General features: G+C 35.4%; 2 protein-coding genes and 1 long non-coding RNA gene across 3 annotated transcripts; all 3 read left to right on the forward strand.

Moving 5' to 3' along the window:
- LOC104729476 lies at positions 4,120 to 5,299 on the forward strand. The gene is made up of 3 exons (XR_758278.2): positions 4,120 to 4,199; positions 4,753 to 4,967; positions 5,047 to 5,299. It is a non-coding gene; the product is annotated as an uncharacterized LOC104729476 (long non-coding RNA).
- Positions 6,342 to 8,595, forward strand: LOC104729482. Its single transcript, XM_019232128.1, has 3 exons — positions 6,342 to 6,390; positions 7,319 to 7,792; positions 7,888 to 8,595. Exons 2-3 carry the CDS (start codon positions 7,562 to 7,564, stop codon positions 8,587 to 8,589), a joined length of 933 nt encoding a protein of 310 aa, XP_019087673.1. The 5' UTR covers positions 6,342 to 6,390; positions 7,319 to 7,561; the 3' UTR covers positions 8,590 to 8,595.
- Positions 9,597 to 10,340, forward strand: LOC104754039 (putative nuclease HARBI1). Its single transcript, XM_010476203.1, has one exon. It carries the CDS (start codon positions 9,597 to 9,599, stop codon positions 10,338 to 10,340), a length of 744 nt encoding a protein of 247 aa, XP_010474505.1.

The raw sequence follows: 16,502 nt of genomic DNA on the forward strand, positions 1-16,502 counted from the left end.
AGAGGAGACATGTGAGCAGAACATTCCGAGCAAGGGTAACAGGTCAGGGCAAGGGCTTAAGAGGAAGCGGGAGGGCACGTCAGTGACAAACCAAGGCGGTCAGGGATGCTATGGGTGCGGGAGCACAGATCACAGGTTGGCAAGCTGTCCCAAGAGGAGCGGCACGCAAGGGAACATTCGAGTGTGCTTCTACTGCAAGGAGGTGGGACATATCAGGCCTCAATTTCCAAGGTTGCAGCAGTTGACAGTGGGAGGGGTGCAGCCGAAGGAAGGGCGGGGCACCAATCCCAGAGTTTAGTTTGGCTTATATTTCTTTTTATTTCAGTTATGTCTTTTCGTTTGGGGTTGTAAACGATTATTTCATTTGAGGTTTTAATAAAATGGAGTTCTTTGGTTTTTGTGCTTTATGGATCTTGTGGAAAAAAAAAAATCGCTCGGGAGTTCCATAAATGGAAAATTTAGGGAGCTACTAAATATGAAAGTGTTATGGGGTCAGAGCTTTGCTAATTATGGAAAGTGTCATGGCGAAATGGAAATAGAAAGATCCATTAAAGGAAAGTTTCCATAAATAGAAGGTTTTATGATTAGTTAGGACTTGCTTATTTTTGGAAAGGAGGTGTGGAATGCCTGGAGTGGCGGGGATGTTCGGAGGTTGACCTGAAGAGTGGTCACAGATGAGATGATTGGTTCTCAAAGATTTTTGATTGGTGGTGTTACGGTGCTACGAGATTTGCGGGTTCTAAAAATGAGAAGTTTTATGAATAGTTAAAACTTGTCTATTTACGGAAAGTGCGATTGCAAATAAATAGAAAGTTCTATGAATAGTTAGAACTTGTCTATTTATGGAAAGGGCGTGTGCAAACACCCAAATGGTTGAGATGTTTTGAGTTGGCCGGAAGAGTGGTCATGGTGGTGGTGATATTCTGGTGAGAGAATATGGTGATTGGTAGAGCATTGCGATGTTTTACGTGAATCACATGAGGTAGTTCCCGTCGGGAGATGCTTATTGATGTTAGGACTTGTTTGCTCACATGGAGATGATTAGTTCTCCAGAGGAGATGATTAGTTCTCCTGTGGAGATGATTAGTTCTCCTGAGGGGATGATTAGTTCCCCTGGTGCACCGCGGGCTTGACGGGTTGCGACCCTGAGGGCGGCAGAGGAGATGATTAGTTCTCCTAGGGGATGATTAGTTCCCCGGAGGGGATGAGTAGTTCCCCTGGTACCGAGATCTCGAGGGTGACGATCCGAGAGTGAGACGGTATGGCTCGAGGACGACGGTCTGAGAGTGCAGGCGGTGCAGTTCGAAGGTTGCGACCTAAGAATGTATGAGTGAGAGAGCAAACAATGTCTAGAACGTGGTTATGAGCGTAGTGACTGGATGTAGACCTCGGAGGTCGGGATTGATCTCGTGTTTTGGGTTGTCTTGACTAGTGGGGCCAGGGTTATGTGGACCGTTGGGTCATATGGATGTGCGGGCTGTTGCGACAGTTGCACGGAAAACCTTTACTGACGGTATTCAGTCCGGTCGGGGAATGTGCGGGCCGTAGTGACGGTTGCACGGAGGTCCTTGGTGGAGGGACAATGTTCTCAGATTCGAGGACGAATCTTTTGTTAGAGGGGGAGAATTGTAACGCCCGTGTCCCAAAGAAAAGTGGAAGAACCGATCAATTTATGTGAAATCATGAAATTGCCCGGTTTGGTTTAAGTTCACCCGGTTTAGAGCAGGTTTTGGGAAACCCTAAGTGATATATTTATAATGAAATGGACGCCTCTTCTCTCTATTTGGTCGTGGCTGTTATTCAATACTTGTGTTGAGAGGAAGAAAGAGATATAGAGAGAGGAGAGAGCCTATTGTGGTGTGAAGGAGATTAAAGGAGAAGGAGCAGAATCGTTAGGGTTTGGGAAGAAACAGTTTCGATATATCAAATCGTTGTCAAAGGTAACGAAATTTGGTAGTGTTATTCTCAAGCCTTTCATCGTCATTCTCCTTTTTACAGAAGTGGATTTGGATTTAAACTCGATGAGTTATGTGCAGTTTCGTGAGACACGTTTTCTCAGACGCGAGTTGGAACCATCGGGGATTGTAACTGAGATCGTGGTCTCGTCTGGTTTCTGATCGGCACGAGATTTTGTGGGAAGCTTCGTGACGTCTCGGACTAGCTTTTCATCGGAGGGATTTGATAGTTAACGGTTGGTTTTTATTTTAGGGTTTCGTCTTTAAGACTGTTCTTTTCTAATGTTTCTGTCCAGTTTCGCTATAAGTCGTTTTTGGTTGTGTGGCTTGTTGTAGGGAATTGCTGGGCTGTTTCAGACGTTAGGAGAGTCTCAACTGGTTATATTCGTTGTTATAATCAGTTTGATAAGGTGAGTGCGTGACCATGAGCTTATCTAAGCGATTGGGTTGTATAACTTGTTTTGTGTGAAGTTGTGTAGGTGTGATGAATGTGTTATTGGATGTTCTGTTCAATGTCTGGTTTGTTATGTTTTATTTGTGGTTGTACTCTTGATTTGCTTGTGTGTATAGCTCGTAGATGGGAGGATCGTCTCACTGGGTATTTCTGGTAATACTCACGCATCTCATTGTGTTTGTGGTGCAGGTATTGTGTAGTGTGGAATCATGGCGATGAGGAGGAGGATGATCTAGGGTCTCGGTTGTGTGTTGTTGGACTTGGTTATATTGTTTATGTTGGAACCTTGGATAGAGTTATGCTAGGTTGATGGATAGAATGCTTAGGAATGTTATTGCATTGATGATGTGTTGGTTCTGTATGTTGGTATGTTTCCGCTGTGCATATTGGTTGTTATCGGTTTAATGAGGAATTGTGGTTTGGGTGGTTTAATTAAGTAGTATGAGATGCTTAATTATGTATTGTACTTACTTTAAAAAAAAATGGGTCCGGTTGTTTTAAGCCGAGTAGCCTTCGATTTGAGCATGTCGAGGTGGGAGAAAATCTGATCACAAAAGAAATGAAAACCTAGCAGAGGAGAGACTTGTTTTCTTAAAAAGCATTCGTGAATGGGCCCCTCCTCAGGTATACTAGGCAATGGACACCAATTCTTACATGACCTTGAGCGTAGGCGCCTTTGAGCCATCTCCTACAAATAAAAAAGACAGTAACATATTCTAATCACAATGCATTACAAGCTCAACATCAAGAACTCACAATCTAATCAATTCTGAATTTTCTAAGGGTCCTAAAAAACCAACATTGAAAGAAATGATTTCGAAACCACGCACCTTAAGGGTAGAAACAAATAGACCCAATTCATGGCCACTAAATTTCTCACTTCTTGTCAACATTAGTGGTATACGCAAACCAAATGTAACCGAATTCTGCATGTGAGGCTCCAATTCAGAGCATCTAATGAGCTTCAAACGATCATTTTCTGGTATTAGCACCGGTATCTCTGCCTGGTATTGATCTCCAACTCGCGGAAGTAGCTCAGGCTCTCCATTAATTCCATGTAGATATGCACAATTCAGTTCCTTAGAACACAACCTTCCATGTCATGTGATTGAATTGGCTCCATCTGACCAAATCAACAATCATAAAAACGAAAGTGCCAGCGAACACCTCGCTGAAATTGAGGATCTTTCGACTAGTGACTTAGTTTATTTTTAGATCATAAAAAAGAAAGTGCCAGCGAACACCTCGCTTCCATAGAGAGAAATGGGGATATTTTTTTTTTTAATGGAGGAAAAGATTCAGAGAGCTTCCTTGAATGGAGAAAAAGATATTTTCAGAGGAAGATAGGGGAAGTGACTGAGAGAGAGAGGCCTTGAGCCACACGCCCTTGCTTTTTTTTTTTTCGGCAATTCATTGATTAAGAAAGCCTAAAAGGCTAGATACAAGAGGGAACAATGATTACAATCTTGAGTAATTAAACCCATAACTAGAATAATTAAAATCCTAATAGAAGGAAATTACAATTTATGCATGATGGGCACGTGGAGCCACGTGTTGACTCAAGATTGAAGAAAAGACAGCAACGGATGCCGGAGAACCATGCCGGAACCGGAGGACCATCTCTTGCTTTGTCAGATCAATTTGCCATCAATTTGAATTTGTTTTCTAAGTAAATAATTCAAAGTCTTGTGGTTTCAGGTAGGGGTGGTGGGCAAAATACACGAATGGGTATCATTTTTCTAAAACCGAAAAATCAAAACCGAACCCGAACCGAACCGAAAATCAAGCAGGTATCTGAATTACACGAAACATAAAATTAACTATATATATTTCGATATGAGATCGGTTATGTTCACATAATTTATGCAATTTTTTTAGTTTTTTTGGTTGATTCGGAATTTGTGGGTATATTTGGTTAAAAATAATTAAATTAATTAGATAGATTATTTGAATTCAGTAAAATTAAAATAATCAAACCAAATTAGACTAAAAATTACATAATTATGAGTATTTCGGGTAACCGAAACCGAACCCAAAACCGATATTAACCAACACTACCCGAACCGTAACCGAACCGAATTTTTTAATTACCCGAATGATTTCTATATTTTTAAACCCGAAAACTCTATAACCGAATTATCCAAACCGAAAACCGAATAGTTAACCGAATGCCCATGCCTAGTTTCATGAGAATAGGCCTTCGAAATAACTTTTTTATGAGCAAGATCATCTTTCATAAAACTGCAAATGGATTTGTTGAGTGCGGATTGCGTCCAAACTACAAATGGATTAGCTCCATGCTTAACAAAATCTAATTTCTTTCTCACTCATTGTCACTGGCAGCGGAGATCTGTTAACACAATCTCGGCTAACGAAATATATTTCTGGTGGGAAAAGAATGCGTGAAGAGTCTTTACATATTCTCTTGATCCTTGTCCTCCTCTTCTGGATAATTCATCGGAGGATTTCTTCCGTGTCAACATGACGGGCACAATTGTAACTCTTAGCTCAAGTGTTGGTTTAATATATTTCTACTGCTCGAGGCTTCCTTCGGATGAGTTAGTCTTGATACCTAGCAGCTTCATCAGTTAGTTATTAAATTTTCGTTTTGATTTTTTGTTTTTTTGGTTGAAAAAGGTACTTCAAACCAGCTCCGAGATTTGATATAAACAAGGATCAGGGAACTTGCACTATTTACCTTCCTAAGAGCTGCCCAGTACAAAAAGTTTTTATTCAAGGAAATAGTAATGTGTTAAAACAAGCTGCCAGTCTTGAAGCTTGCATTGAGGTGTATAAAGCTAAAGCTCTAAGTGATTAAACAACACTATAACACCCACAACACTATAATTCGATGAAAATATATTCTGTCTTTCATCGGATTGATGATGGTAATAATATTCAGCGTTTAAAAAAAAAAACTTCGATAAAAAAATGTTTAAAATACTAACAATACTTAAAATCATAAAATTAAAAAAATACTAATTCATGAACCTTGACTGATTTTTTTTGGTTCAACACTACTATGAATTGGTTTGAGTTTTTACCTAAAACAGATTCAAATTTAATGATAAGATAAGAGTAAAAAATGGTTTTATTTGGTAATTGATGTTATGACAAAAATACACAAGAAATAAAGTTGAAATGACGTGTGCAGGTGGGAATTAAGAGCTGCAAGCGCCCGAATTTTTTATTCTCTCTCGCTTGAGTTGTCTCTTCTTTCTCTGTCGTTTGTCACATCTTCTTCGCTCACATCTTCTTCTTTCGTTTGTCAGATAAATGTGTTAAAAAAAAAACTTGTGTATCTCTCTCGTGTTGTATCTGGGTATCTCTCTCGTGTTGTATCTGGGTTTTTGAATCTCACATCTTCTTCTTTCTTTTGTCAGATTCTGTGTCCTGAGCTTTTGCTGGGTTTTTCGAAGAGAAATCAGTCGACGAATTCACGGTATTGTTCTTGCAGAGAATCAGACTCTGAATAGAGAAAGCGGATCAAGCAGAGCGGATCAAGTGGAACAAGCGGATCAGGCGGAACAAAAGCAGATCTAGCGGAACATGTGCGGATCAAGTGGATCTAGCGATTCAAAATGTATGTTTGAGGCTTTGAATGGGGAGTGGGAAAATGAGTGGTTCTTCAGTCCAAGTGGTCTGTCCACATATGTGTTCCCATTCAACAACTGCAAAAACAAAAACCAAAAAAAGTGAAAGGAACACATATGGATAAGAAATTCTTGTCTTCTAGTAAGAAAAGTGAATGAACCACTTTTATCTAGATATGGGAGTGATTCAAGTGGTCCAATAGTATAAATTATTGTAAAAAGAAATAATAATACAACCTTCACATGTTGGACAATGACGAAGAGAATGCAAATTTTTTTTTCCTATAAATCTAATACTTCACATATTTCTTCATCACAACAACAAGAAAAAAAAAAAAAAAAAAAAAAAGATTCCAAACTTCTTCTATTGAAGCTGAAAGAGTGTACGGTATATATTTTTTTTTCTTTCAAAAATATATACATTATATTATGTTATGATGTTTATATTATATTTATATTATGTTATGATGATTAATTAAATTAATAATTATGTTGATGTAGTTAGTTTTATTTAGTAAATGAAAAGTTTCATACCTTTATGCTTTTGACTAAGTTAGTTATAATATTAATTAATCATAATGTTGGGATGTTTTTAGTTATTAATTAATAAGGAAATCAGTAGAATTAAAAACTTTTATACATGGCTCATAACTTGTAATTTATATATATATTTTAAAAGTATCTCTATATATGTAAACGTAAATTTAAATTTTTATAATTATTTGAAAAGTATATATGTTAATTTCCCTTACATAAACATATATACATTATAATAATCAAGTATATTGTTTAATTTAACTAAGTTAATAGTAATGCTTTTTTACTTATGTGAAAGAAATGCTAGTAAATTTTTTAATAATATATATCATGTTTTGTAATTATGTTTTTATTTTATAACATAGAGATTTAACAGGTTTGTAATTAATTTTTTATTTTATAAAATAGAGATCTAAGTATGTTAATAAGACAATATTATGAATAAAAATTTAATAGCAAATAAGGTTTGTAAACTTTTAGTGAGGAAAAGTTATAATTGTATATGTATAATATTTTTATGTTTTTGACTAAGGTTTACAATTGTATATGTATAATATTATAAATGTTTATACCATCGACATATATTATATATATACACAATTATATAAGATTTATTATTCATGTCTACACACTAATGTAATATAAAATTATAAAAGACTCAAATTTAGTATGTAAAAATAATTAATATTCATATAATACAATCGTATAATAAATTTTTGTCATATATAACTAAAATATATACTGATTATAGTAAACTGGTTTTTTTTTTACAACTGTAGATATGACATCTAATCGTCGACGAAACACAAATTCTTCCGTACAAGCAGATGAAAACTTTCCAAGCGAAACATCAGCACGGATAAAATATTTTATCTTAATTTATTTAAATATAGTTTTTTTTTATAATTACGTGAATACATATTAATTTGTTCTCAAAAAAAATATTGTAGAATGGAGCCAATTTCAAATGGACTCCTAGCAGTCTTTTTAGATTACTTGAGTTATATGATCAAGCAGCTGCGATGAATAATTATCGTATAAAAGATCCCACTCCTTTTGCAAAACAGTTTATGGTTGAAAAGTTTAACCAGGAGTTCGATTTAGAAATAAATTATAAGTTTTTCAATGAAAAATTTGATAATATGAAAAAAAAATACAAGAAGTATCGAGAGCTTATGGGATCAGATGGTATCATGGTTGATCCTATTACATCCGTGATTAATGCATCTGAGTCATGGTGGAAAGATCGTGAAGTAAGTTTTCAAAATCTTTATCACAACTCAAATATATTAACTTAATTAACATAACCAAATATTCTGAAATATTTGTTTTATAATAATATTCATAGGTATGTAAGATTGTAAATGCATTTAGACGAAAGCAGCCACAAGGGTGGAAAATCATGGAACGTTGCTTCAAATTATATAATGTTCAATCCCAAGCTCAATACTCTGTCAACCAAAGAAGAGAAGAAATGATGAATGAAGGCACAACTAATAATGAAGATCAGCTGTACCCAGAAACATACGGTGGTGAAATGTCTGATAGTCAAGATGCAGAGACACAAGAAAATGAAGAAGTGTATCACGTTAACATTACCGATGAAACGCGTCCTTCAAATGAGTTTATCCAGGCACATAAGCGTCATAATTCTGTAACGGTTGATCCGAATCAAATTCCTGGTTCTAGAGTTCAACAACGAGGACAAGGAAGACGAGGAAGTACGTTACAAAGATCTGCAAGAAATTCTGGAGTCTTACATGGGAGTGGTTCACGTGGAAGTAAAAATAAGCAGTCATTTGAGACCACCCTAACCGATAGAATGACCGGATTTAGGGAGTTCCAACGTCAAAGTTTACAACAATTACGCCCAAATTCATTCGACCAAGATGATTACGACGGCTTTGATGAGGCTGCAAAGATATTGGAATCAATGGAGCTTCCAAGTGATACAAAATTTTATTGGGCATGCGTTGACGAATTAGGAGGAGACCCATTCTATCGTAAGTATTTCATTGATAGAGCTGAAAAACCTTTTGAAGAAAGATAAATTTCTTACAAGCTTTAACTGGATATACACGTTATGATGAGTTTGTGGGAAAGCAGTTAACGTCGAGAAGAACTTTTGGGAGTCCAAGTGCAAGTGGTTTTCATTCAGGTAGTCCATCTTGTGGTGGTAATAATTCATGGGGGCAAACTTCAAATGTCCAATGGGGTCAACAACCACGTCCTCAACAATGGGGTACACCACCAAGTGCTCAGCAATGGGGTACACCACCAAGTGTTCAACAATGGGGTCAACAACCACGTCCTCAACAATGGGGTAAACCACCAAGTGCACAACAATGGGTAACACAACCAAAAAGCCACCAGTGGGGTACATCACCAAATGTTTCACAATGGGGAACGTATCAAAATACACAACAATTGAATTCACCTACACAATGGGGTTCATCATCAAATGATCAACAATGGGGATCATCATCAAATATATCACAATGGCCTCCTCAAACAAATTTTCAGCATGGATTCTCATTAGAAACTCAAACTGAAACTCAAACTGAAACCACAACACCAAGGCCAATACCACGAACACGTAAATCTGGAGGATTATTCAACATTTGGGGAACCCATCAGGGGCCAAATTTAAATGAAACTCACCAAAATGATTCTGACGATGAAGCATAATATCTCTAGTTTTTTGCTATTAATAATGTTACATTGTTTTATTTATGTTTTTGTATTATCTTTTACTTATTATGTGTAATTGAATCATGTCTTTCACTTTCTTATCAATCCTTTGTTTTCATCAAATACAGGCTTTTCGTATATGTCAATTGCGGTCACAAGGAATTCAATTTTTAAGTTACAAAGAGAGAACTGAGTTATGGAATCTGGAGAATGCACAATTTGAAGAGTTAATAATTCAACCAGCATTGAGTTACTACAATCGGTATTTTGAAAGAGGACAAGTACAAACAGATGGTGGATTAGGGTGGAGAAATATTTGGCATCGATTTACAAGAAGATCATGCTGCTTGTCTTCAGTTACTACGGATGTCACTTGATTGTTTCAGAACATTGTGTCACCAACTAGAAACAACTTATGGATTAAAACCAACACTGAATGTAGGCATTGAAGAGAGTGTTGCAATGTTTTTACGGATATGTGGGCACAACGAAGTTCAACGAGATGTTGGTCTAAGATTTGGAAGAAATCAAGAAACCGTAAAGAGAAAATTTTATGAAGTGCTTAGAGCGACTGAGTTACTTGCTTGTGATTATATCAAAACACCAACAAGGCAAAAACTACACAGGATTCCGGACAGGCTAATGGATGGAAAATATTGGCCATTTTTTAGTGGGTTTGTTGGAGCAATGGATGGTGTTCATGTGTGTGTTAAGGTCACTCCTGATTTACAAGGAATGTATTGGAGTCGACATGATAGAACATCGTTTAACATCATGGCAATATGTGATTTAAATATGTTATTCACATATGTTTGGAATGGAGCACCAGGATATTGTCATGATACATCAGTTCTTACGATAGCTCAAAACAGTGATCCTGAATTTTCTTTGCCACCAGAAGATAAGTACTATGTAGTTGATTTTGGCTATCCAAATAAACAAGGTTTTCTTGCTCCATATAGATCTTCAAGAAACATGGTTGTTCGGTACCATATGTCATCATTCGAGAATGCTCCGCCTCCTCAGAATAAGCAGGAATTTTTCAACCGTTGGCATGCATCTCTACGTTCTATTATTGAGAGAACATTTGGAGTGTGGAAGAAAAAATGAAAAATTCTTTGTGAATTTCCTAGATATAATATTGAAGTGCAAAAGAGAGTCGTCATAGTGACAATGGGTCTACACAATTTTATCAGAATTTCAAAATTGCTGAAACAATGGGGCATTCACATATTGACAATATAGATCCGGAGAGTGATTTAAACGTCACTGGAACAACAAATATAGCTGATGGTGATTTAATGGCGAATCTCAGAGAAAGAATTGCAGATACATTATGGGCTAATAAACATCTTCTATATTAAATGCTTGTTGAATGAATCTTTTAAATACATTTATATTATGTATTCTTGTTTTAATTTCATTAATATAATAAGTTTGGATTTGCGCTGTAGCACAAATATATGTCTTTTAAAAAAATTGTGTAGTAATTTAATTTAATTTGAAAATTATTTTAAAAGTGCAGTTATATTAATTATTTTTTCAAAAAATATTTTTATATTAGGTTTTTCTAATATAAAATATTAATTAGAATCTACTTATGAAAAATTAAATATTAATTTTAAAATTTAAAAATATTATTTTAAATTTGTACAGTACTTTGAACCACTTTTACCATTCAAACATAAATTTTAAACCGCTTGATCCACTAGATCCATACTTGTTTCACTAGATCCGCTAGATCCACTTTTTCCGTTTGATCCGCTAGATCCGCTAGATCCGCTACGCCTGATACACTATCTCCATTCGGAGCCTGAATAGTGAAAGCGGATCAAATAATACGGATCAAATATTTATACTGTAAAAAAATAAAAATTGTAAATAAAATATTTTACATAATATAATACATATTAAAATAAAAACTTGTATTTATATAACATGTTACTTATATTTATGCAAATTAAAATTATTTAAAAATATTTAATGTATATATATTCAATTAAAAATGCTACAAATATATTTATTGTCATAAATACTAAAACATTAAGCAGAAAAATATTTAAAATAAAACACAATTAAAAAAAACTAATATTGAGTACTTTGATTTTCTCATAACATATCTCCAATATTTTCTCTGATATTTGCCATAAGATTGCCATCAGCTATCTCTGCAGATTCCATATCCTTTATATCAAACTTAGAATTTGTGTTAGTAATCTCTGTCTCTCTCATTACTTCTGCAAAATCGTCATCTGAAAAATTTGAAATACTAATAAGATTATGTAGTTCCATCGTAGTAGTTACCACTCTTTTTTGCACATGAATATTATATCTAGGAAATTCACAGAGAATCCTCCATTTCTTCTTCCAAACTCCAAATTTCCTCTCAATAACAGAGCGTAAAGATGTGTGACATCGATTAAATAGTTCTTGTTTATTCCTAGGAGGAGGACCATTTTCAAATTGTGACATATGATAGCCAGAATCAACAACATAATATTTTTCTAGTGGAGCAAAGGAAATTCAGAATCACTGTCTTGTGCCATTGCGAGAACTGCTGTATCGTGACAAAATCCTTTTGCTCCATTCCAGACATATGTAAACAACATATTCAGATCACATATTGCCATGATGTTAAATGATGTTGTACCATGTCGATTCTAATACATTCCTTGTAATTCAGGCTTCACATGAACACATATATGAACCCCATCCATTGCTCCAACAAATCCACTAAAATATGGCCAATATCTTTGATATATCTGCAGTCGTTCAGGAATTTGGAATATTTCTTGTCTTGTTGGAGTCTTGATATAATCACAAACAAGTAACTCAGTCGCTGTAAGAACCTCAAAAAACTTTCTCTTCACTGTCTCTTGATTTCGTCCAAATCGCAGTCCAACATCTCTTTGAACTTTATTATGACCACATATCCGTAAAAACATTGCCACACTCTCTTCAATGATTACATTCATCATTGATCTTAAACCATAACTTGTTTGTAACTTATCACACAATGTTATGAAATTACTAAGTGACATTCGTAGTAATTGTAGACAAGCAGCATCATCTTCTTGTAGACGATGCCACATATTTATCCACCCCAAACCACCGTCTCTTTGGACTAGTCCTCTTTGAAAATATTGGATGTAGTAACTCAGTGCTGGTTGAATTATTAACTCTTCAAATTGCTCATTTTCCAAATTCCATAACTCAATTCTTTCTTCATAACTTAGAAATTGGACTCCTCGTGATCGCAACTGGCATATATGAAACACCTAAAATTTGAAAGATAAAAAATGAAAAAAATTAGAACAGTAATAAATAAAATGACATTATATAATATGATACAATACATAAACTTTTATTGAAACATAAATAAAAATAAGACAATCGCTCAGAATAACACACATGCAAAAATAAACTATTTTTCATCTCCTGAATCGCCTTGATGAGTTTCAATTAAATTAGGTCCTCGTTCGATTCCCCAAATATTGAATAAACCTCCAGGTCTACGCATTTTCGATCTTGGCTCTGCTGAAGAATTATTCGTAAAACCAAATTCCGGTGATACTCCCCTTTGAACGTTTATTGACGTAGGAATTGATGTTTCTTCTGAAACGCTGTGTTGAGTTTTTTTTTGTTTTTTAAGTTTCAGTTTCTAGTGAAAATCCACGATGGACATTTATCGGAAGGACCCATTGTGAAGAATTATGCGATGAACCGCACTGTAAACCATTTGATGATGAGCCCCATTGTTGCTCATATGATGATGTGCCTCATTGTTGTTCATTTGATGATGAACCCCATTGTTGCGTATTTGGGGAAGCACTCTAATTTTGGCCATTTGATGATGCGACCCATTGTGGACCATTTGGAGGTGTTCCCCATTGTAGCATATTAGGTGATGTACCCCATTGTTGAGCATTTGGTGGTGTTCCCCGTTGCAGAGCATTTGGTGGTGAACTCCACTGCAAAGCATTTGTTGGAGAATTCCATCGCGGGGCATTTGATGGTGAACCCCACCATGGTGCATTTGATGGTGAACCCCATTGTTGCGCATTTGGTGGTGTACCCCATTGTTGCACATTTGGTGGTGTACCCCATTGTTGAGCATTTGGTGGTGTTCTCCATTGCTGAAAACTAGGACCCCATTGGCCACCAAAAATTTGACTCCATGAATTATTACCACCTGCAGAAGGACTACCATAGTGGAAACCACCTGAACTTGGACTCCCAAAATGGTGACCCGAGCTTAAGCGCTTACCCACACGTTCATCATCGCGTGTATATCCAGTTAAATCTTGTAAAAATTGTATCTCATCTTCAAAGAGTTTGTCAGCTCTTGCAATAAAATACTTATGCCAAAATTCGTCTTCTTTAAATGCCCTTATGCATTCCCAATAAAATTTAGTATCATTTGAAAGCTCCATAGCCTCAAAGATCTTCACAGCCGTTTCACATTCGTCAAAATCATTTTGGTCAAATGAATTTGGGCATAGTTGTTGTAAACTTTGGCGTTGAAACTCTCTAAATCCATTCATTGTATCTGTTAACGTTGTCTTAAAAGATTATTTTCTTCGACTTCCTCGTGACTCACTTCCATTAGTGACACGTGAGTTTACCCCAGATCTTTGTGAAGTACTTCCACGTCTTCCACGTCCTCGCTGTTGAACTCCGGAAACAAGGATTTGGATTGGATCAACTGATGGAGAACTATGACGTGTATATTCGTGGACAAACTCATTGGAAGGACGTGTTTCATCGTCAATATTAACATGGTACACATCTTCGTTTTCTTGTGTCTTTGGAACTTGAGTATCTGACATTTCACCACCATATGTTTCACCACCATATGTTTATGTGATTTGAATATGTTATTTACATATGTTTGGAATAGAGCATCAGGATCTTGTCACGATACAGCAGTTCTCGCAATGGCACAAGATAGTGATTCTGAATTTCCTTTGCCTCCACTAGAAAAATATTATGTTGTTGATTCTGGCTATCCAAATAAACAAGGGTTTCTTGCTCCATATAGATCTTCACAAAACAGGATTGTTCAGTATCATATGTCACATTTCGAAAATGGTCCTCCTCCTAGGAATAAACAAGAATTATTTAATCGATGCCACGCATCTTTACGCTCTGTTATTGAGACGACATTTGGAGTTTGGAAGAAGAAATAGAGGATTCTCTGTGAATTTTCTAGATATAATATTCATGTACAAAAAAGAGTGGTAACAGCTATGAATGGACTACATAATTTTATCAGATTTTTAAATTTTTCAGATGACGAGATAGCTGATGGCAATCTTATGGCAAATATCAGAGAAAATATTGCAGATATGATATGGGAAAATCAAAGTACTTGATATTAGTTGTTTTTATTGTGTTGTATTTTAAGTATTTTTCTGCTTAATGTTTTAGTATTTATGACAATAAATATATTTGTAGCATTTTTGAATATGTATACATTAAATATTTTTATAATTTTAATTTGCATAAATATAAATAACATGTTATATAAATACAAGTTTTTATTTTAATATGTATTATATTATGTAAAATGTTTTATTTACAATTTTTATATCTTAAAATATAAATATTTGATCCACATTATTTGATCTGCTTTTACCATTCAAACATACATTTTAAACCGCTAAATCTGCACTTGTTCTGCTAGTTCCGCTTTTATTCTGTCTGATCCGCTTTTTTTATTCGGAGCCTGATTCTCTGCATGAAAACCTCTCTCTCTGTAGTGGGACCATGTCATATATGTTGTTTGTGAGAAAAAAATTTCGTTAATTATATAAAGAAATTATTACAACAAAAATGCTTTTTAAACAACAACAAAAAAATGCCACAGGCCCAAACAGCAAATGTCATCTGCATAACAAAACCAAATAAATCAAAAAAAAAAGAGAAAGAGGAAAAAAATCTGTAAAATCATCATTTATATTTTATAGTTCATAGAGAGAGAGTATCTGTAAAAATATGTATGTGATGATGATATTATAAACTGTATAATCTGCATTCCTATAGTTCAGAGTGCTGAGTATATAGCTGTAAAATTTGTAATTGCAGATGCAGTAAATTCTATCAGAATCATCAAAAGCTGAAAAATAAAAAATTTGACCATAAATTTTGACTATGGAAAATTTGTTATGATATTATGCTCCACAGCTAATAATATACCATATCACTACAAAAAAACAAACATATTGTATCACTTAAATAGTATCACAAAACTAAGTGATATTATTTCAAAATTACTTTTCAATAACTGATATAAAAATCATAATTTTACATCAGTTACAATAATTGATATTATTATTGATTTATATGACATCATTGATGCAAATATATATCATTTACATCACTTTCAAAATACTGACACAAAATATATAAATTTACTTCACTTAATAATTGATGTATTTATTAATTTATATAAACATCAATTAGAAAAATGATCCAAAATTTACATCATTTTTTAAATGATGCTAGTAAAATTATGGCATGCGGGTCTTGGTCCGATGAGGAGCCAATAAAAACTCAAGGTTTAGGCCTGTGAGTAAAAGAAAGTCTAAAAGTCGAGAGCAAATGACGCCTTGAGCGTGAGTCTATCGCCTAGAGGTGACCTTCTGTAGATCAGTCGGAGGAGTGCGGGCCGTGGAGACGGTTGCACGGGAGTCCTTGGCTGATGGTTGTTCGGGATTCGAGGACGAATCCAGTTTGGTGGGGGAGAATTGTAACACCCGTGAACCGGAATCCCGGTTTAGGGTGTGCATCGATCGATGCAGTAGTAGCATCTGTCGATGCTGGTTCAATTCTCTGCGTTTTGACTTAAGTCAAACGCTGCGTTTTGGTCAGAAGAGAAAGGGAAAACCCTAAGGGTCGTGTCTTTTGTCTCATTAGACGTGTGTGGCCGTTTTTGAGATAAAAGAGAAGGGAGAAAGAGTTCTTGAGGGTTCTTGGTGATTTCTTGAGATTTGAGGCGTTTCTTGGTGAGATCTGTAGCTGGGATCGTTGTAGGAGCTTCCTAGAGGCTTGTTCTTGATTGTTTGAGGCTTAGTTCTTCTGTGGCAAAGGTAAGTGCATGACCATGGCTTATCTAAGCTAGAGGATTCTTTAATCTGCTTGTTGTGTGATGTTAGGCTTGTTAGATCGTTGCTAGGGACGTTAGGAAGCTTTCTTGTGGCTTGGGATCGAGTTTTGTGGTTGTAGGAACGAAGATCCGGCGAGAAGCTTCGGGGAAATCACGGTGCTCGA

This window comes from Camelina sativa, chromosome 2 (genome assembly GCF_000633955.1).
Source record: "Camelina sativa cultivar DH55 chromosome 2, Cs, whole genome shotgun sequence".
Taxonomy (NCBI): Eukaryota; Viridiplantae; Streptophyta; class Magnoliopsida; order Brassicales; family Brassicaceae; genus Camelina; species Camelina sativa.